General features: G+C 35.5%; 1 protein-coding gene across 1 annotated transcript; it reads right to left on the bottom strand.

Annotated features, from left to right (window-relative positions):
• Positions 1 to 4901: 4901 nt before the first annotated feature.
• On the bottom strand, positions 4902 to 22907 carry LOC122580557 (THO complex subunit 2). The gene is made up of 31 exons (XM_043752828.1): positions 22679 to 22907; positions 22457 to 22576; positions 21942 to 21983; positions 20135 to 20194; positions 19981 to 20043; positions 19678 to 19758; positions 18622 to 18693; positions 18488 to 18535; positions 18321 to 18389; positions 18075 to 18208; positions 17849 to 17924; positions 17260 to 17453; positions 17022 to 17102; positions 16723 to 16918; positions 16392 to 16631; positions 16244 to 16324; positions 16035 to 16154; positions 15800 to 15859; positions 15589 to 15716; positions 12431 to 12527; positions 11884 to 12012; positions 10960 to 11063; positions 10542 to 10722; positions 10203 to 10381; positions 9474 to 10080; positions 8950 to 9054; positions 8647 to 8802; positions 8494 to 8574; positions 6484 to 7809; positions 5788 to 6089; positions 4902 to 5359 (listed from the first exon to the last, which is right to left on the bottom strand). The coding sequence occupies exons 1-31, from the start codon at positions 22823 to 22825 to the stop codon at positions 5290 to 5292; spliced, it is 5349 nt and encodes a 1782-aa protein (XP_043608763.1). The 5' UTR covers positions 22826 to 22907; the 3' UTR covers positions 4902 to 5289.
• Positions 22908 to 23461: the final 554 nt, after the last annotated feature.

The following is a 23461-nucleotide window of genomic DNA, read 5'->3' as shown; positions in this document are numbered from 1 at the left end:
TAATCATTTGTTCCTTGTCCCTGCGATGGGTACTAGAAAGCAAATGATCCAGAAAAATCATTAGAATTATGTAAACCTGCACCCATGGTGGCAGATGTTCCAGCATCATGAGTGTTTTGCAGAATATTACTCCCAAAATTCGTAGTTGCAGTTGGGAGTGACGTATTAATAGGCGCAGATACAGGAGCAACCGATGGCGGTATAGTTAAAAATAATTTTCTGGGAGTCATTGATGGTCTGTTTTCAGAAATCCTAGATTCAAGGATTCTGAATTGTGCCTGATTGTATTCTTGATTAGTCTTAATCGTCTTATTAAGATTCTGCAAAATAGTAAACAAGTCAGGTAATTCTTCAGAATTGACATTCTTGGATCCAGTATTATAGGGATCCGGATTGCCATGATCATCATAAAAGCTTCTTCTTTGAGTTTGGCACGATCTTGCATTTTCCTAAGACGAATTTCCTAATGGAGTCTCCTCAGGTAAATCAAAGATCTGGAATGGCTCCGCTGGTTCCTTTCCTTTGTCTTGACTCGAAATTCGAGTCGTATTATTCTTGTTTCTCTGATACGAAACACGTCTTGGAGGAGGAGGAGGAGGAGGCATAGGAGAAGAATCAACAGGTATAGTTTTCAAAGAGTTAGTTGGTTGAGTCGACATTTTTGGTATTAATTTCAAAAACTTAGTTTAATTAACATCAAAGGGATTTTTAATTAATCGAAAGTACCTTTTGCCCCACGGTGGGCGCCAAATTCTTTTGGTCAAAAATTACCTAAGATAATCTACGTTGAAGACTTAGATTAATTATGTAACCAAACTTTCGTTCGTGAGGTTAAGGGTTTGTAAAATATGTTTAGATTCAAAGATGCGTAAAATAGAGTATGATTGTCAAAGATTATGTTGACTTAAATAAAAGAAGGAGGTCAAAGATATTCGCAAACTATACGTAGAAAATAAAATATGATGCAAATGATATCGTAAGAATCAAGATAAAACAAAGATTATGTAAATAATGCATTAAAGTAAAAAGTAAAGAAAAAAGAACACCGAGATTTGTTATCGAGGAAAAGACCTTAATCCTTTAAGGATTGCCGGCATAACAACCCCGTGAGAAAGCAATCGTCCCTGCCTTTGTTCTCTTATTAATCGTGTTTAAAATGATTACAATGATGAATTCAGTTGGTTGATGTTTCTAAGTGCGAGAATGAAAGTAATGAGAGTGGTGTGTGAATACAAGTGTTTGTGAGCAGAAAAAGAAGATATCAGATGCCTATTATCGATCAACCTCCTTCGTTTATATAGACTTCAGATCCTAACTAATCTTCCGTCTTTGTAGGGATCTTCTAGGTCTTCATAAAATGAACGTTGGAGCATATCTTGACTGATATTGTGGCCGTTGAAAATATTCTCCTCATGCTGAAATCAACTTGAAGTCCGATTATGTTAGTGGACTAAGTCTTCTTTGCGTGTTGATGAGATAAAACATGTGTTAAATCCATTTTATACCGTTAGAGGTATTCTTCCAAGCTTTATTCGAATATTCTGGAATCTGCATACTTATCTTATGTAGAAATAACAACATTATTTGAAATATATCGTTGGCAAAACAACAATAGTTAATTAGAATATTCAGCTATGTCAAGATCCCGAGACTTCAAGATCTTGAATTTTCAAGATAATGAAACCTGAAATTTCACCCATAACAGTGTTGTTAGTAGAAAGTGTGTTTTCTGGGTTTTGTGTTTTCTTTTGTGGTTCTTTGGTATCTTGGAAAAGTAAAAAACAAAACACTATTTCAAAGTCTTCAACTGAAGCTGAATATAGATCTCTTTCTTCAGTTACTTCTGAAGTAATTTGGATTTTAAAAATTTTAAAAGATTTAAAATGTGAAGGTTTAAATCCTGTTAAGGTGTTCTGTGATAGTGATGCAACTATTTTAATAGCTGCTAATCCAATGTTTCAGGAGAGAACAAAACACCTTGAAATTGATTTACATTTTGTGAGAAATTTTTTTTTTTAAAGGTGTTGTTTATACTCAAAAAATAAGCTCTGCAAATCAAATTGCAGATATTCTTACCAAAGCTCTGGATACAAAACAACATAATTTTATTTGTTCAAAGCTTAAGTTGATATCATCAAGGTTAAGACTAAAAGGGGGAGCCAAATTAAGTATTCTTAACCTTTCATATGTTGAGGGACTCATTGTGTCATTTGAGTAAACTTGTTTTGTAGGTTATGAAGCTTTGGACTGAAGATGTAAGAAGTGAAGAAAGGAGGGGGCTGGTTGTAATTGCGGGAAAGTAGCCTTGTATAAAAGGAAGCTTATAACCCTCTTTTAGGGTTAACACAACCATTATTGTCTCTCATATATTGCGTAGTCATATTACAATTTCTGTATCTATATTTCTTGTTGATTCGATTCTTGTTGATCAAATAGTCTAGGTAATCTCTTGTAATAGAACTATTATCAATAGATAATTGATTCACACCAGAATAGCGGTGGTGAATTTAATTTGATTCTGATTGAAATCAGTTTAGTTTTGTGTATTGATTGAATTGAGATTCAATCATTAGAAATTGTTCAGATTATAATTTTATCAGTAATAGCGGTCATTGATCAGAAGAGATTTGACCCCTTTAACTGTAAACCCGTTCTTTTCATCACCAAACCAAACCCTTTTGTCCAAAGAACCTGATAAAGCCACGTTCTCCAGTAAACTGATCATTCTTCCAAGCTTCCATTTCGTTAGTGCCACTAGGTTGTCTCGCCCAATTCCAGTTTATTCTATTCCCGACTCTATCCTTGCACAATTTCTCTTTTTCAATCTTAAATAGTAGTGGGAACTCGGCCATAAGTGGGCTTGAACCTAACCAAGTGTCTACCCAAAACAAATATCACAACCATTCCCAACTTCCCCTTTAACTAGCCGAGTCAAGTTAACCCGAGAAACCTTGATCTTGACAATGTGTTTCACCAACAAGCCCCTTACACCCGGTATATATTTATTATGAGAAATGGAAGACTAGCCTCTTGAACCATCGTAAATCGAACTTATTACCGCCCTCCACAGCCCATTCACTTCTGTTTTATAACTTCACATCCACTTGGAAAGCAAAGCTACATTGACATCCTTAAGCCTCGACATACTAAGTCCACCAACCACCACAAGGGAGGCTACCCGTTCCCAAGCGACCCAGTGAATTTTCAATGCATTAGTAACCACTCCCCATAGGAATCTTCTTGTAATAGTTTCTAGCCCTTCCGTGACCATACATGGAGCCTTGAATATAGAAAAGTAATTAGAGGGTAAACTCTTCGAGACAACTTTAATTAGTGTTACCCGAGCTCTACCCATGGACAAAAGCTTTTCTCCCCCAATGAACAAAAGCTTACCTTTCCAACTAGCCAATCTCGACTCAAAGATATCAAATATATATTTCCAACTCACGACCTTATTTATATTTGCCCCAACCATGATCCCCAAATGAGAGAAAGGGAGAGTACCTGGCTTACAGTTAACAATCTCAGCCTCAAACAATCACTATCAAATCCAATCCCGTAAAGATTGGATTTCCCGATGTTGATTCTAAGACCCGAGCACAAATAAAAGATCCTTAAAATTCTAGCGATATTTTTAACATTTATCGCCGACCATTCCCCTAAAATGATACAATCATCTGCGTAAGTCAAATGGGACAGGTGAGTCCCATTTGGAAGTACATCTTTAAAAATACCAGCCTTCTTCATGATACTAGAAAAAGATTCGTATCACCATTATGAATAGATAACGTGAGATGGGATCCCTTTTGAGCATTGGAAGTCGGGCAACCTTGCTGATTCCAAAATCCATCTGCACCTTCTGAAATTCCAATTATCTCATTACCGAAATCAGAAACCTCCAGTTTACGAGGTTATCGTATGCCTTCTGGAAGTCCACCTTGAAAATAAAAAAAAGTTTGCTTCTTTTTTACGCCCACCCAATAACCTCATTCACTACTAATGGACCATCCAATATTAATCTCTTTCTAATGAAAGCTGATTGGTTATTAGAGATGACTGATCAGCCAATAACCTTTCTCAATCTATTTGCTAAAACCTTTGAAATAACCTTACTTATGATACCAACAAGGTTAATAGGCTAATACTCATCCATTCCCCCAGGGTCTTTGACTAGGCATTAAAAGGAAAAAATGTCCGACACCCATAGATGGCTGCAATGATTAGATAAGGGTTATATTAATATCCTGTAGACTACCTACGCCCAAACCATCAACATTTCTATCTGCCATTGTAGATTTCCAATTTACAGTGTAGATTTTCAATTTACCCACATTTTCTTTTTCAGATGTGCCGCCTAAAAAGGAATTCAAACTAAGCGGTTCAGTTTGGTGATTTCCCTAAGCCGGCAAGGTTGATAGGTTAAATTTATGGGATTAGTGTCCTAAAATGTAACTATCTTTAACCAAATGTTTATAGTAGGACAAAACTAAGTTGTGTATATTGTATGTAAACAACTCAAAAAAATGTTTATTGTTATGTAAGAAAACATATGTGGCAACCATGTACAAGTGTCACTTATCAGATTTTAATTGGTTGAAACAAAATTCTTACATATAATAAACATTATTTCGAATTGTTTACATACAATACACAACTTTAGTTATTTCTACTATAGACATTCGTTCAAAGTTTCTTACATTTCATAAATTAATCTCTAAATTGATTGTGTTTGGTTTGATCTCTCTTGCACGTGGTTTTGACGTATTTATATTAATTTCCAAGTCTTTTTGTCTGCCTAAAAAAGGTTCGGTAACCATGGCAGATATTACATTGCTTTCTAACCACACTTGCTTCATGTTCTGATTATCTACTAAATAATAATTTTACTTTTAAATGCAACCTAAATCAAAAACCATTCCCTCATTATATGACCATTACTACTTAAAATATCAAATTCGAATCGATAAATTATGTAGCACAATAAAAACTTCCAGACACAAAATTGTAGTATCAACTAAAAAACTCCTAGTGTGAGGAGAAATTCCCTTGTATCAACTCTGCAAGTCAAGTCGAAATAAGATCCATTATCATACACCGTTAACCTATGGAACTGATGATAAGCACAGAGAATCATGCAACAGACACACAAGTCACCATATAACCAGCAATAGAGTATCATGATTACGCATTTATCCAATCGGTAACGGATGGAAGAACCGGCACGCAAATCAATGTTCAGAGCATGTATCATTCTTTCAACAAGTAAACACAAGCAGTGTATCTATATCTCTATTTCCGATGCCTCCGCTTTGGTTCGACCCTCTGTCGTTTTTCGTCTTCCCATTCTCTGTCATACATTCTAAGGCATCAATGTTAAAGGAAAATTCAAGGGAACACTGTATTAAGATAAACATTTATTGAGGTGGCAATTCCAATCCATTAATTAATTGGCCACTTTCAGTTCTCTATTTAAAATGTCAGGCATTGCTCAACAAAAATGTATAAAAGAAAGTTAAGATAATAAAAATGGTCAGAAACTCAAACAGGTCAAAAGTTGCCTGGATAGATTTTAATGCACAAAAACTTTTAAATAGAATCATGATAAGCCTTTTTGTCTTTGTAGCGGAAAGCAGCACAAAAAGTATGTAGTGAAAAGTCTATGTTTGTTGCAAAAAGTGCCCGCCCAACTAATTAGGTATCATATATTACTTGTTTGCGTCAAACCCTTTGGCCCGTACTTTAAAACTCTTATTTTACATAAATGGTCAAACTTAATATAAAGGATACGGGTCCGAATCACGCCGTGTCATCTTCGTGGGTACATCTTTTCCATGCATACGGTTAGATTCTTCTACGTAAGCAGGGCGTGCAAGAACAGCTGCTTTTCGGTCCCCCCTATCTCTGACATCATATGACGGTGTCATATTAATGTTAAGGAGAGGCGGTGCTGGAGCTACTGGCGAGTACTCCCCAGACTCCAATGGCAGATGCTCTCTTTTCAGCTTTCGTCGCTTAGAGGCATTCACATCCGACTCCTCTTTCAGAAGATTACCCTTTTCCCTCTCTCCATCTCGTTCTCTGTCATCCATCTAAATCCACAAGTTTTAAAACAATATCAATGCCTCAAATAGAAATTTCTACAATAAATTATGGGTTGGGATGGTGTGTGTATAATGAAGAGGGTCAAAAAGGAGAAAAAGCAAAGGAATAATATACGGGTAACATGCCCTCGTGTGCCAAAAAATCGGCATAATGACTAAAATGTTACCATCAAAACCATACAAAAAATTCTTTCTAGGGATGTTATCTAATAACAAAATCCATCCTTGCAAAAAAAAAAAGAAAAAAAAATCTTATTACAGATAAATTCTGTACTTAAAATTATAGAGGGACAAAATAAGTAACTTTTAACATGCTAAAGGGTTAGAAAATGTAATTTACATTTAAAAGAGAATGAAAATGAGATTTGCAAATGAGACTTACCTTTGCTGCAAATCCTTCCCGTTCTTCTCGCTTTCTTTCTCGAATTTCTTCTTCTCTTCTTCGTTTTGCTTCTTCTTGAGAGATTAACATATTCTCCTCAGATCGTCTATGTTCTCTGTCATCGTGCTTTGGAGACAGTCGCTGTGAATGTCTACTTGTTCCAACTCTTCTATCGGAGTCTTCATCTCTTCGATTTGCATTCAAGGATTGAGGAACCACATGTGGTGGTAAAGGTGGCGGAGGTGGCAAACTTTGCCCTCGAAACCGGTCATCAACATGAGACTTCTCTACAGAAGTCTCATTGTACCGCCCTTTATTTCTGTCATCTTTGCTTTTATCAGAAGTCCTATCAACTGACCGCTCTCTGCTGTATCTTTCCATCGACCTATCCCTTGACTTTTCTGTAACATCATCTCCATGAAATCTTTCTCGGTATTCCCTATCGTATCTTTCATTTTTCGATTTATCTAATGACTTGTCATTACTTTTGACTGGATCGTCTTCAATCTGGTAATACTTCTCTGATGCTCGGGGATCTAAGGACCTCTCTCTATCCGAGAACCGAACCTCGGGCTCGATGTCTCTCAAATCATGTTCCCCTTTTCGTCGTTTAACAAAGCGCTCTTGTTCCTCAGCTGGGCTTGTTCTCTTAGCTGCTTTATCGTTAGATTTTGAGACGGAGGTATTATCATGCCTTGGAGAATGAGAGGGTCGAGATGAAGGCCGCCTTTGGACATCAACAGCTTCAGAAGACTCATCTTTTATAGAAGTGATTCTTGATTCAGCCATTTTTGACATACCGGTATCTGTTTCTGATGACCTTGTCAACAGTGTGGGGCCTTTTATAGAAGGCTCATGAAGAGCCACAGCCTGCTCACCAGCAGCAGATGATGAGATTCTCCCAACAGTTTTTGGTTTAGGTTCGTTTTTTGCAAGATCCTGTTTTGCTTGCTTTGATACAGATGCAGCAAGAACCGACCTTTTCAGTGTAGCACCTTTTGCAGGATTCTCATCGAAGACTCTACTTCCAGAATCATCGGTCTGTTTTTGACTTTCTGCTGATTTGGATGGTCCAGATTGTAATGAAGGATCTGAACCATTACTTAGTGAACTACCTTTTCCCTTTTCATGTTTACTTTCTGAAGGTTTTGCCCTCACTGTAGGCTCTCTAATAGAATCATGATGATGTACTACTGAAGTAGATCTTCCACTTACAGCTTCACTAGGTGGGCCACTAGTTGATGGAGCAGACTTTGAAGCTGTTGATGATGCAGACTTTAAATCAAGATACCCCATTCCAAATTCTTCTTCTGTAACCCATGAAGGCTGTATACCACGACACTACATCAGTGCATATGCAGATATATATAACATAGGTTGAACTAAATCTTATTTATAAAACCAATCTTGTTTTAATAGTTAGAATAGATATAACATAGGTTTAGGTTGATCGTATATATACAACCAATCTTGTTTTAGTTATTAAAATACGTTAACCAATCTTGTTTTAGCTATTGAAATACGTGATCGATTATACTCAATGTAACCTATTATATAGTTTGCTTCATCAACTGCTTTGAAAATACTGTTTATACACATAAATGGCACAGTAGAAAATGATTGATTAATGGTGACTAAATTGGCAGGAGAGGTCAACAAATTTTGGTTGAAATGGGTCATCTCTGGTACCAGTTCAAAATGGGCCGTATCAGGTAAGGTTGGCCCGAAAACACATTGTTCATTGTTTTTTTGTGTGTTAAATAAGTAACATGTTACTTATAAGCACATAAGCAATATATTACAATGAAAATCTATATATTTTGAAGAAATGCGATTTGAAACGTATGCACTAAAAAAACAGACTTCAACCCATTTGACACCGTTCCTCTTCTAGTTAAGTTTTATTCGACTCCCTTGAGATTAAAAACAGCCAAAATCACCCAATTTAATTGGGCCGAGACAGCCACCTCCACAATAACATAAATAAATAAGCTCGTTTGGTATCATCACCTTTCGAGCAGCCAAGGCTGCAGCAACACCAGTAGCTAACACTTTTAGATCTTCTCTTTCATCACTTTTAAGTTTAGCAACCTGGAAAAAATAGTCAGCACATCTAACTTGATCAAATGAATCTACGATGCCAGCAATAAAACTGAACTTTACCCTTTTCTCAAGGTTGATCCCACTTTTCCTAGTAACAGGGAAAGCATTTGAAACTTTTGTAAGCAAGATAAGAGCATTGCGAATTTCCATGTACTCCGTAGATTCTAAGCAGTGGATCAATAATCTTGTAATCCTTTGGCTCCATTTCCAATGTACCTTTCATCATCAAAATGTAAGCATTAGACATCACAAAATAACAACCAGCAAAGTATTGCATTTGTTCTGAATCTCAAATGTTTCATAAAGCAAATTAACCTTGTCATTCAAAACACAATTAATATGATTGTTTAATTACAAATTCACCTTAATAAATTGGCTATATGTGACACGCTGGCTATTTGGATATCTATAATAGACAGCAAATCCAGGCATGTTTCCACATTCGCGTTCGTATACCGATTCATCACTCTGAAGAAAGGTAAACCATACTAGAGTTAGAGGAGCCGATGTCAAAACATTCACCTATAAGTGGGTCAACTTTTTGATATGTTTTATTTTTTCTATAAGGGGTCATATCGGCTAAGCTAGAGAAGTTGATACAAAAAGAAATAGCTCAAATGGGTCAAACAGGTTTTGTAGTCTTCAAAGTCTATTCAAATGCCAAAAAAAAAAACCATCCGACATCACTTTCCAAAAAACGTAACGTTATTTTTAACTAATATATAGTGTCATTTATAACCAACCATATTTTGTACATTGATGACAACAAAAAGAAATGGATATGAATATGAATATGCTTGTGGATCGGCCCTACCTGACCCATTTTAATCCAAACCAACTTTTACCTACTAACAAAACCACCCAACTTCCCACATATCAATAATTACCTTCCAATAATAAGCCATCTTGAGCGTCTCAAACAGAAATCTGCCAAGCCGACCCACCTCATACTCGGTGCAACAACATATCATTGGTTGTAAAGTTTTGCAAATCAGAACATCAATATGGTTGACTGTGTTGAAGAAAGGTGTGCCTAGCGAGTGAAGAGTGTGAACAAACATCGCACAATATACTGCATCTGGCATGCTGAATGTACATCGTGGAAATATACACCGTTGAAGGAACTCCATGTTAATCTTCAATGTATCAGGGCAAGAACTCAACCATTTATCTTTCTCACGGGCCAGACGTCTACGAACAGACGCAACATTTGCTTCATGTTTTCGAAGTTCACTGGTTAGTCTATCTAAAGATTCTTGTATTCTTTCTTTATCCTTCTTACGTTTAGTAATTGCCGAATTAGAATTATCAGAAAGTTCTTCCAAAGCTTTAAGAGCAGCGTGCTGTTTAGCTATTTCAGACTCGTAGCGACTTCTAGGTACATAGAGATCATAGAGTGTTAGACCCCAAAATGTGGCATATAGATCAGGAGAGAGGCTGTTCCAGGCTTTTGAAGGCAACACTGTTCTAACTGTATCAAGAAGATCTGACCACCTGCAAGATAAGATCAAAGAATTAAACTATATGTATATACATGCAAAAAAAAATATATTTCATAATAATTAAACTAGATCAAAGTAAGTTCATAAAAATCACAGAGTATTCAGAAACGTTACATTATGGGTTTCTGGGAAGGACCAAGATCAAGTATGAGTTTTCCAGATATATCCATTGATTCACTGTCCTCTGCAGCTGAACTACTCGTCAATTCATCACAATCTAAAGGCCAAAGAACATCAGGTGAACTCTGACATCTAAAGAGTCTCATCACAGGTCGATAAATTAAAAATGCAACCTGAATAAAATAAAATAAAATAAGAAGCATTAAGCGAAGGGTAATAAATGCATACTAAAGGTTCTAATAGAAATACATAAGAGAGATAGATATAAATATTCATCTTTTTTATTATCTATATAGCAAATGTTAGACATTTAAGAAGAAAAGCAAAGGAAACCTCAGGTTCAAGGTGGTATAAGTGTATGAGATCATGAAGACGTGGAACAAGCTGCGCATACGAGATTATTGGCGTCATGGCACCACATAAGAATTCCACATATTGCAGAAGGGATCCATGACATCTATCCAGTTGTTCACAGACCATCTTAATGTGAGGAGAGTCAGCCTCGATCACAACCCTGGATATCAAAGTAAAATATTTAACACAAGGTGTGATGTACTTACGGTATCCAACTGAATATTCATACAATATTCAAAAAAAATGAAAAAAAAAAAAACGGAAGTCTAGGGACTCTAAAAAACCACTGTCTTAAACTTAAAAAGAACAAGCATTAAAACGTCCCAGGTCTACTTGCCATCCCCTCGTGACAACTTCAACAATAATAAAAAGCTGTATATAACACAAATAGACTCACACAGAGCGATGCTGAGCAATGAGTAGCAAAAGTGGAATTGCTAATTTTGGCTCATCCTTTGGAAGCAATGAATCTCGTAATCTATTGGTGGATTTGATCAAAGCCTGCAGAAAAACTCTCATCAATATTTCACAAGCATCATCATCATATATATCCAAAATGCATATGTTTCTGTGGCTACCTCTTTTAACTGATAAATTCCATTATGGACAAGGTTATAAATATCGGTTATCGGTTTATTATCGGCCGACCTCCGATAAGCGACAAATAGGATATATCGGGGATATTTCGGATACCCTAAAATGTAAAGGAATTTTTTTAAAAGTTTATTTATATATATACTAGCAATATATACAATCGGTTCCTATCAATCTACCGTATTTTTTACATCAATAATTAGAATATAAATTGTAGAAAAAAAAATAATTACAATTAAAGTTTTGAAATTTAAGTATCTATAGACTATATTCAAAAGGGAAAAACAGTAGTATAGAAAGTAATTACAATTTACAACTAGAAATTAAAAGATTATTAAAGATTAACTCAAAAATTAAAGAATTTATTAAAAAATAGCTAGAAAAAATTGAATTAAAGAAAGTAATAAACCCTAATATTTGATATAAACCCAGTTTTTTTTGAAAAAAAAGTGGTCAATTTTTTTTTTGACCGATAAGTGCCGAGTTTGACCAAAGTTTGACCGAAATTTAACCAAAACGATAAATTGCCCGATAAGTCATTTTTCTTATCGGTGAAGGGCCGATAACCGATATATCGCCAATATATCGGCCGATAAATCCGATATTTACAACCATGATTATGGATAATGATTATTGACAAAAGTTTTTAAAAAATAATTGTCTACAAATTTGGATATATTAACCTGGTATCTAACCAAAGTTAATTGCTATTTTGGGATGTAAACACCTTATTGTTTCGGGTTGCTCCAAAAGAGGTAGCCTGATAGCGTAGAGTCTCACTTCCAGCCATAGCATCTAACTGCTCTTCAGTCATGTTCTCAGTGTACTGAACATTAGCCATTTGCTGGATAAGCTCCTGCACCATTAATAACAGCTCATCAATCGTATACGTGTCATAAAAATTAGTCCACACAACACCCAAGAAACTAAGAGAAGGAAAGAGGGAAAAGAAAATGTTAAACCATAACTTTCGATATTAGGATACCTTTGGATTTTTCTCTTTAATTTTGGTTTAGTTTTTGTTTCCTTGGAACTTGTTTGGGGTTGCAACAAAAACATCACGAAGTGAAAACCGGTGGCTCGGCCTTCGTCGATGGGGTTTTTTCTTATGTCTCTCCTATTTTTGGCATAAGTTTTTTCCACCCTTTTGTAACCTTAGCAGTTAAAGTTCCAAGAAGGTCTAGTATATGTAAAATGTTGTATTTCTTGCTGGTATTCTTGTTGTTACTTTTAATAATATATCTTTTATTGCCGTTCAAAGAAAAAAAGGATACCTGCAGAAGAACAAGCTCAATCCCACTCCCTTTTTTCAACTGATTTACCAAATACTGAAATAGACCCCTGAGTTCCATCGATGGGTACTTCTTACACCTGAAATATAACAATCACATCAAATTAAGTGCCCTAAGCAACCATAATGCATGCTAACCCCTAATCAGGGACTCCTAGTTGTCATATTGCCAAGGGGATAGGATAAAACATTGCCAGCAATGTCTGTTTTTACACAATTCATAATATCCTATTTACTTCTGTGAACTTATATAACAATATCAAACAAAAATTAGAAAGATTGACCATAAAAACACCTATGCCCACGCTCGACAAATTAGAAAACAAAAATAATTCATGCCAATTAAAACACACAACAATCAACACTAATACCTGCTGCAGCAAATACTTAAAATTTTAGACATAAATGAAACGGGTTCAAGCGGAATTACAAAATGACTGCATACAGAAAAAATAAAAACACACTAAGCTTATCTACATATAACTAACTTGCACATTTTTAGTTCAAGCATTACCCAAAAATTACCCTAAATACCAAATATAGGTTTACCTAAAGCAAGTAACAGATCTCTTCTAATCACCTACATAAATAAGCCTAAATATATATTGAAAGTATGCAAAGATGTAAAAAAGGTTACATATAAAATTCAAGACAACTGGGAAGAGGAAAAGGGTATGTTAAAAGAAGTTCACCAGAGTATGTCTTATTCCAATTCACAAGCTCAAAGCATCATATATGGACAACTCTCCTCAGGCTTCTATGACTACTTAAATTTTATATAAAAGATTGAAAAAAGGAAGGATTTGGCCATTTAATGTATGTCAGACACATGAAAGTGGAATACTATGTCTGTACTATATTCCAATACAATCTGCTATCGATATAACAAAAACTCGTAAAGTTTGACTCTTAAACTAGCATCATCACTGAATGGTGGAACAGTGAAAGATGAAAAAGAAAATATATGTATACTAGCATATTCACAAAATGGTTGAATAGAGAAATGAAAAAGAAGCAAAAAATGGTAGCAGAGAAAATAGAGTAAAACTTTTAATAAATGTGACGTCAGGAGAGAGAGCAGATCTCCAGGCATTAGCTATTACTAAAACCTACACAAACACTAATAATTATGACACATAGCATGTGGTAAAAAAGAGCTATACGTACTTCAACATTTCTATAACTTTCATACAAACTTGATATGCTTAACACAGATAAGAAAATGTTATCCGATCCAAGTAAAAAAAAAAAGAAAGAAAAAAAGAAGGAAGATCTAGTAAATACAATGATTAAAATCTTTAAAGTCATATACAAAAAGTAGTGCAACAATGGCAATCCACTTGTTAAAAAGAAACAAAGGCAAAAAATACTTCACCAATTCCTTCTAAAAGCAAAGTAGGACTCCCATGAGGCCAGAACAAGAAGGATCAATACCACCATGTACCTGAGATGCGACTACCGGATTATGATGTACAGGATTACACACTACACGCCAAGCCTCTCACGATAGTTCCCATTCATCATAATAAAGACCAGCATCAAATCATCGAGAACTTTGGTAGATGAAGATTACAAAAATAATTTAGCATTCAGAGTCATCTAGCTTTGTCTGCAGATGGTATATAGGCATGTTTCTTTTAGTTTCTTTTTATTTGAAAACGACGCCAGTTACATGTCCAGCATGTCTGAATTATCAAAAGGTAATCCATAACCACATCCCCAAATGAACTAACCAAAGAAGCCACCATGCTGAAACTCCCTAATATTAGTTAATAGGATGCATACCACCACAGTAAAGTATGTCCTTCGGATTTTTATTTTTAAATTGCAAATTACCTTCACACCCCAACTCCAATCAACAAGAGAGAGCAGAAATGTATTATATTTCTGCTCTTTAGGCACCAAAATGAAACTAAGCTTCAACAGACATTGACCAGTTAGCATGCAAGTCAAACCCCAAGTATTTTCATAGGCGGAGACTTCTATACAAAATTACCTTCACACCCTAACTCCAATCAACAAGAGTAACACAAATTTATTTCATTACATTGCTGCTCTTCAGGCACCAAAATGAAACTAAGCTTCAACAGACATTAGCCAGTTAGCATGTGTAAGTCAAACCCCAAGTGTTTTCATAGGCGGAGACTTCTATACAAAAGCAAGATTTCAAACCATAGACAAAAATCAGGTTTGGAAAGAAATCCTTCATATCAACAAAAAATCTCATCTTATCATCCTATCCTGCCTTCAACAATCCCTTCTAACCTATAGGCAACAAAACAATGCCTGCCTACCTTACTTGTGCTATCGCCATGTTTGCTTGCTAGTACTACCATGAGCTACAAATCTTGAAGATAGCATTCCAACTATCTCAAACTCGTAGAAAGGATATTCCAGACCTTGCTGCTTAGATAAACTTCATCTTTAAACAAGAAAAATTCAATCACTGCTCTTACTTCTATTGTTTTGAATGAATAGCTTCTAGTTTTATCCAAAACTTCCACCCAGACAGACAGATTATTCCTTGGTACAAAGAAGAACCAAGTATGCCAAGAGGTTTAGGGCTTAAATTACTTCTCAGTTGGTAATGTAGACAGACAGCGCCAAGTTTTTATTAATATGCACACCTGCCAGTTGCCAACCCCGAAAGGCAATCTAGCAATAGGAGTTCTGAACTGGTATCAAACAACATAGCTAAAGAAAATCTGAAATGTTCATAGCTTTCCAGGCTGAGGTAACCATGCTGCTGAATCAATCCACAACCCGGTCAGGTAAAGATGCCTTGAACTCTAAACACAAGGGCACTTTATATTGGTAAAAACTTCACATCAAAACTACAGGACTAATGAGAAAATACAGAAAAGATAAGCGACTATGCAGAAGGAACTTATTAGAAGGCAGGTGTAAAAAAGTTGGCACATAGTACAACAAAGAAAACAGCATGAGATAAGGTCTCTGAAACTGTAAGTTGCCTTAATCAGCCTACAAGGTAAATTATTTTAACATGGAAGGAAGAAACCCATACAGGCCAGCCCATACATAAAAGAACTAAGTGTATATATATATATATGCATTCTATAATAACAGGCTGATATGTGAAAAGAGGCGGCAAGAGAAAAAAGTTAGAGCAGCATTACGCACAGATGACCCCAAAATGAAGCCAAAGATTGCAGCCAGTCTGATAAGTTAAGACCATCATCTTTTAACTTTTCACGCCCACTTTGTACCAGACGTTCGATCACAACATATTCCAAAATATCATACTCAAGCTGTAAAAAGAATCACGCAGATTCACTGTCAAGAGATAAGCACAGAGAATAGATTCAATTGAGAATAAAAATTAAATACCCACCTGTGTTAGATATTTAAATGCATCAACAACGGGAGCAATCATATCCCTGTATGCCTCTATCTGTAAATTGGAGTTTCAAAAATAATGTTATTTTCTACAGCACAGAAAAATATGCATCTAGAATAATACATTTAAATATTATATATAAAGCCAAGTGACCCTCGTGAACAGAATGGTAATGTAGAGCAAAGCTGGAGGAAGACGTAATAAGAGACAATGTAGTATGTATCTCTACCTGGTGGACAATAGTTCGAAGAACGGTCATGGGATTTGCATGAGCTAATTTGGCTACCATCCTTCCAAGCTGCTTTAGATTTTCCTTTGCAAGCCGTTTCAAGATCCTTCTAGTGTCCAACTACAAAACAGCATATGATTGCAGATTATTCTAGAATGATCACAGGTAATGCATGCTGGAAGGGAATACTGAGTAGAGTAAGGTGTAACCTTTGCTGTCTGCTTTGCAGATTGAACCATGGGGCTGCACTCATCATCCTTCTCCCATTCACCATATAGACGATACCTTGCCTAACAACATGAGACTTATTAATCCATGCATCCATTAAACTAATTAATTTAGTAATATATTGCCAACCTCATATGGAAGGAGGCTCAATACAGCCCAGATTTCCTGTCCAACAGCCGGATTTGCCGGTATCATTTGCAGTGAAGGAAGTAAACATGCACCAAAGGCTTCCTCAAGATTTAACCTGGCTTCCTTTAAGTGGAAGCGAGGAGTTCGATTTCCACTCAAACCAGTATCCGAATTAGAGCCATCACCAGAAGTGACACTCTTAAGGGCAGACAGGTAATAACCTCTCAACACTCTGCACACCTAATTATGATGGAAAAGGTAAATGTTGATTTCGGAACTACAGGGGTACTAGATTCTAACATCTTGCAATATAAAAGATGAAATTGTGTACCTTTTGGAGCAGTAATGTATCACGGTGAAGATAGGGTCCAACAGAAGTAAGCATCTCAAATAACTCTTTTGGGAGATCAATGAACAATCTCCTAATGAGGTTATTATCTGTCTCCATAAAATCCGAATCTCCTGTAGCTTGAAGCGGTGAGTGACGGACAAGTTCATAAGCAGGAGAAATTGTTTTCTCAATAATCCTGTACATGCATATTCCATACCAAAACCTAAGCGAACTTGCAAAGGTAAAAACAAATAAAAGGTATCATCTCATATATATTTGATCAAGTATTTCAGATTTACCTGAAGAGTCCATCACATATCTGAATATGTTCAACTGGATTGAGAGGTGAGAGGCGACGAAAAAGGATATTAGCATGATGCCTGCAGAACATACACAAGTAAGGTAACCAGTAAACCAAATACAAGGTCAAAATAACTTAGTTTACATGCAACTTTATAGCAAATACATAAACGAAAATAGTATAAAGATAAAACTATTCCAGTATACAAGATCAACATATCACGCAAGTAGACTAACCAGTCGTCCACAAAAAGAAAACCAATAAGCAACCCCAAAGTTTGACTGTTTTCAAGCTCTGAAGAGCGTTCTATAACTGCTTCGCGTTCCATCTCTAAAGCAGCAAAAAGATCTACTGTCACATCTCCTTGTTTTTCGTCATCCATAAGATCCTTCCCGGTAGCAGCAAGATTAATCTTGCCAATTTTATTAGCCTGCATGAAGGAACCACATATGGCAGAGAAACAAGCCGTAATAAATATGTTATACAACCAGTTCTGACATAAGAAGTTAAGAAAATCCCTAGAAAGAACAGAATAATAGTATTAACAGCTGAAATGAGGATTTTACAAAATTAACTGCTCTTGGTGAGCATATGCCTTGCCTTTTTCATACTTTCCATAACAAAATATGGGTTATCTATAATTTCGGATGAGAACTTAGACTCGTACTTTATAGGCGTGATTACAATAATAATATATGATAGATAAGATTTACATTCCAGGATTTAGTAACCAGCTTTGCAAGAACAAAAGCACAACAGCCGTAGCCAATTCTATCAAGTTCAGAAGTAATTACGAGTATGTAAAACATGTTTCCGTATATTTACCTCATCAAGTCGCTTTGCTGAAAATACATTATAATGCTCAATGGCTTCATCATCATTGGGAAGTAGATGAGTGTATCTGAATCACAAATGGAGCATGTTGAAGCAACTTAGTCAGTAAGCCTAGATAGTTAAAGTCCGTCACCAAAAGCAGCTTAGAAGTTAGAAGTAAAGCAAATGAACAGCATAGTAAAGCAACAATGACAGTTAATGTATCCATAATACTCACATGCTATCAAGATCAATAAATTCGTTCTTGACCAGTATTGCTGTAAGCTGATAAAGCCCAAAAGGTACAGTATTATGCACTTCCATACGCTGGTAATATTGAAACTTGAACCCAAGAATTTGAGAAGCATTGGACTGCAAGAAGCAAAGCAATTCTTTTTTTATGATATACAAATAGAATTTAAGGAAAAAAAACCTCGGTGCAAGCACATCTATTAACATCAGGTTGATCACAGTTATTGGATACCTTTGGAAATATAGGTATCAGGTTCAAGAAGGCATTGTTATCAGGCTGAAGTTCAAAACATTCCAATACCTAAAGCCAAAATATATCCATAAGTACTAGTAAATTACATGTATCGTAGCATTTAATAAAGCATATATTGACCATAGTAACAGAAAAGGGTGACTTACAATGTCAAAGACACGGTTTGGATCCAAATTGAAGTGTCCAATTAATGACTGCAAAAAAACCATTAGTAAGAAGACCAGGTATGGAACAAGTAGTAAAAAAAACTTTATTGAAGTAATGAAGTTCATGTTTAAACCTTGATTATGCCAACTGTTGCAGCTGATGTATTTTGAGACCTATCCTCCGAACCTTGACAGAGAAGGGTAACCTACAAACTCGAAAACAGCTAATCATATATCGTATAAGGAAAACCAATCAGGGATCAATTGGCATGCATAAACAAAAATCAAATAAAACCTCCAGAGCACGTATTGCCTATCACATGACTCACACATATAAGAAAAGATTGGTAAAAATCTGACAACATCTGTTCATTTAATTTGTATGCCACTTTGCAATAGTATATGATTAATAGGTTTTCTTTTGGTGCACATATGATAATGGCAGATCCAATCCTAATTGTTTATTACTTCAATATCATCTTTTACCGTAGAAACAGACCAGGATGGTACTTATACAGCAGACAAAGGTTTGAATTACCTTATTTCTTTTTCCCTGAAGTGTCTTATTGTTACTATTCTTCTTTTTCTTCTTTCAATAGATTATGCATAAGAGCTTACAATTTCTATCCAATATTCCACCTTAGTTATCCTTTTCATCATAAATAAAATTTTATAGACACTAAGCGAAACGGAGACTTGCCACGATAAAGTTTTAGATTAATATCTTTCCACTTATCAACCTCTATAGCTCTGTATATCAATTATCATTTCCTAATTATTCATACGCAAGACCCTAGACCCTCTACTTATACTTCAACTCAAATTTAACTGGAATACTTTTCACTGTAATATAGCCATATGAACCAAGAAACCACAAAAGTAACATGAAAAATGATGGTTGAAAATCTATGTTAAATGTTGTGGATGAGATAAAAATGATGGATATTTTATATTGATGCATAGAATATTAGCATCTAAATGAACTGACATTAATCACTTGATCCCTCCGTGAATAGACAGTAAACAATTAAGCATATTCCTTGTTATATTTTGTCTAGTATAAGAAAGAAATTCAAACATATGCCCTTGGGGATCCTAAAAAGTCATTATTAAGATAACAATACTAAATTTTACATCCACAAAACAGACCCAGCAAAATATGAAATATTTTTGCAGTGGAAGAATGATACCAGCTTAGCATAGCCTTCACTTTCTTCTCGAAGGAGGTTGAATTTTGTTTGTTGGTAAAGAAGACGGGTGTTAACCCTGACCTGTAAATAAGAACACAAAGATCAGAAGAATGTGTTTAGTACTAGCCTTGTAATAACCATTGCTGATGTATTTGCATATAGTACAAGAAAATCATTGCAAGGTCTTCACAGCCAAATTACTAAAAACTCCATTCCACATAAACAACAGATGTAAATGTATAAAAATATCAGCCATGCACAAAAACAACAAACACCATTATACAAGTACAGTTTCTAGTTTACCTCTTTTGACTTTAAATCAGCTGCCTTTATCTTAATCATCTCTGAATCCCATAGGAATTCTTCCTGTGAACTCCAATAAGAAGTTTGATATTAGTGTTCCATAAAACTTGACTAACTAAGCCTCATGTAGCATTTCCTATCTAGTACGAATTACCTCACATCGTTCGTGAAAGAGCCTCAAAGGAACCACAGAATGTTCCACCATCCACTTTGCCTGGAAAACATATAAATAATGACATGTCACTGGCATAGAGAACTAAGTGGAAGCTAATAAGAGCACTATATACCATAAAAGAACATTAACTTTTCAAAACGGGAAACTAGACGTTTTCCTTGTTCAAGTTACCCGAGATTCAGAGAAACATTAGTCTCCGAATCAGATGTAGGGGGCCTAACCGTGGTAGGCCCCATGGCCATTTCGAAGCTTTTTTATGGCCAGCCCAAGATGTTTCCTGGTGAGATTCGAACATGATGCCTTTAGTGAGGACACCAAATTGACTGACCTGTTCACATCAACTTTTCAAGTATATATTATTCATCACAATGGTTCAGTGCGGCAGTGCCTATAATCCAAATTTCCAGTGGCCATTGCAAATTACAAGAAAAAGAGCATCACGTCCTCAAGATTCAGAATGAATATACACTATTTGGCACCCAATATAATTTGGGAGTTCCAGTATTTCATGAAGAATTGCTTCATTAACAAACACGGTTGTAGTAATAATTTTATAATTCAATTTTCCCATGACCATCGCAAATTAAAAAGATAAGAGCAAGTAGGAACACATAGTCCAAGATTCACAATGCAAGCATCATGATTGTAAAGCAACACACCATAAAATTGGCTATCATGATTCATAAATACCATCACCATATCCAACTATACCAACTACGAGTTTATCATACGTGTGACAGGCTATATCCTATGAGTTGCACAGCTTGATAAGAGAATTGTGACATACATGAGCAAGTCCACTTAGTCGGCAAAAGCGCCTACCAGTACTAGAAATAAAGGTACCACCATTTTCAAAAAATCTACCACTACTATGCATTAGTCCACTAGTAAGGGGTGTGTGAAAGGGGTGGGTGAAAAGAGATAGTGAGTAAGTGAATTGTTAAGAAGAGTAGGTGAAGAGGGTAAGTGAAAGAGTGTAGCTGAAAGTGATCGCCTATGTGAATGTGGGGTCCATTTGTTATTTTTTTAATTATTTGGGTTATGTTGATTGCATATATAGTATGTATTGTAGGGTATTGTAGAGTATTATATATGTAGGTGAATGGTTAAGGGGAAAGAAAGAAAGTGAAAGAGATGAGAAGGAGATTCTGATATGGCAGGAAAAGTGTAGGTAAAAAGGGTGAACGGTTACGAATAGTCTTATATACTTCACTGTTTGCTACAGCAATTGTTCAATGTAGTGCTTTAATAAAAAATGTGGTACGTGTATGGGCTCCAATTTAAAAACTGTAAATTCAGCATTCCAACTTAGATGGTAGTCGGCCAGTACTTGACCACTTCCCTCTTGTACCAAGACCATCACAGTTTGCATCATTTGAACATTATCTATATATCTCTATATTTGAATAGATATGAAATTGAAGGTACTCACTGTCATACACATCCTAGTTGTTATCATATAGACTAAAGGCTATTGTGCATCAAAATATAAGTGAAGGCCAATGGAAATTCGTAATTAGCAACATAAGGGCATAAAATCTATCATCTCACTATCAAAATCGTAAACACTAGAGACTGGACATTGGCATGTCCATCAGCTGCAAATTAAAACTGTAAGTGACTAGTGAGCTTCAAAGGAAAAAATTGAAATTACAACACAGACTATCTCCTACCTAAAAACATAGTCTGCTTAGGTACTTGGGTTCCACAACAAACAGCAAACTGGTGACTTCAAAGATACCCATGCATATACTAAACTCAGAAATCAAGGTAAATTAATACTCACCAACTTAATCAGACGAGCACGATACTCTCCGGGCATTGTATGCTGTAGGAAAAAAAAACAACTGTAAGAAAAAAAAACACCATTCACCATGAAACCTTGTAAAAAGAAATCACATATTTGCAATAAGCTACGTCATGAAATGTATAGTGGTGAAAACTGTATATGCCTCTGCCGATGCGTAATTACATGGGATAGATGTTTTGAATAAAACATTTTAAAAGGAAACCACACAGGGCTAGGATTATAACCCCCGCTACTCCCCATCTTTCTTTTGTAACACAAAACAAGTTGGATCAAGTTGAAAACCCCTTCCCTCTCAGGTCAAGGTATTATTACTTTTGGAGGCAGCCTCTCTACCTTACGGCTCTCTACATCATCGAAGACAGATGGGACTGGGTATGGTTGTTACTTTTCTTTTGTAACACACGCGCGCGCGCACGTATATATCACCAATTATACATGTTATTGTTATTAAAAAAAAAAAGTGAAACAGTAATAAAAAAAAAAAGGCTTACATCTAGAGCCATTTGAGAAACAATATCAGCAAAATTAGAAGCAACTTCGTCATTATTATCAGAACAATCAACCAACTCGAGCGCAGATTTGCACTTGTTAATCGGTAACTCTCCTTTAACCTAATAATAATATAAAAAATGATAAATAAATAATCAAAAAATTAAAAAAAAAGACATACAAAAAGTGAGAGGTTATAGAGATATAATAATACTAATACATACAATATTCCAAGAAAGTTCATATTGAAAACGAAGAAGGAGAGGGGGAGAAGGTGGTTTAAAGGAATTGTTTCCATTCTTCCATTCACGTATACATTCTTGTGTTATGTATCTACACTCCACCATACCGCCACCGCCAGAAGAAGACATCTTTTCCGATTCAATCAATCAGCTTTTGAAACCCTAACTAATTAGATTGGGATTTGTTTTTCTTTCTTCCAATTTTTGACGCTAGGTTTGGTTTTATTTTTATTGGGACTTCTGTATTTCTATATCTATATTTCTTTACTGCTCTATAAAAAGTTATAACTCTTTTTTGAAAGTTTACATAAATGAGACATGTGAATTAACCAAAATACCCTTAATAAATTAAATCATCATCAACCTTTAATATTAAATTACACCATTAGTTCATTATATTATAAAATATCTCTACTAACCTCTTTAAATCAAATACTTTTACTTACACCAATAGAAGTCGCCACCACCGTCATCGCCGACTCGCCGCCGCATTACGCGGATACCATGCTCGTTATATTATTATTAAGTATTAACGAGAGATTTGTTAAAGATTTAATAAAAGACGAGAGCAAGTACCCACGTGTTGCGGCGGTGAGATGGTGGGGATGATAGGTCATAGAGTGTGATAGCCAAATGCCTTAACCGTACGGGCTCCACCTCAGATTTAATAATTCGTCGAAGGTATATCGAATGACATCTCTAATGAAAGAGCATTAAATTTTAAGAACACCTATATAATTTTTATAATTTATCGATGTACGGTTT

This window comes from Erigeron canadensis, chromosome 8 (genome assembly GCF_010389155.1).
Source record: "Erigeron canadensis isolate Cc75 chromosome 8, C_canadensis_v1, whole genome shotgun sequence".
Taxonomy (NCBI): Eukaryota; Viridiplantae; Streptophyta; class Magnoliopsida; order Asterales; family Asteraceae; genus Erigeron; species Erigeron canadensis.
Note: the sequence above shows the minus strand (reverse complement) of the source record. Positions and strands in the feature narration are given on the sequence as shown.

Coding starts and splice junctions, on each gene's coding strand:
- LOC122580557 (XM_043752828.1), bottom strand. CDS start 22,825: ATGTCTTCTTCTGGCGGTGGCGGTATGGTGGAGTGTAGATACATAACA. Junction 17,925..18,074: donor TTTATTGATCTTGATAGCAT/GTGAGTATTATG, acceptor TTTGTGATTCAG/ATACACTCATCTACTTCCCA. Junction 17,103..17,259: donor TTTCTTTTTGTGGACGACTG/GTTAGTCTACTT, acceptor TATGTTCTGCAG/GCATCATGCTAATATCCTTT.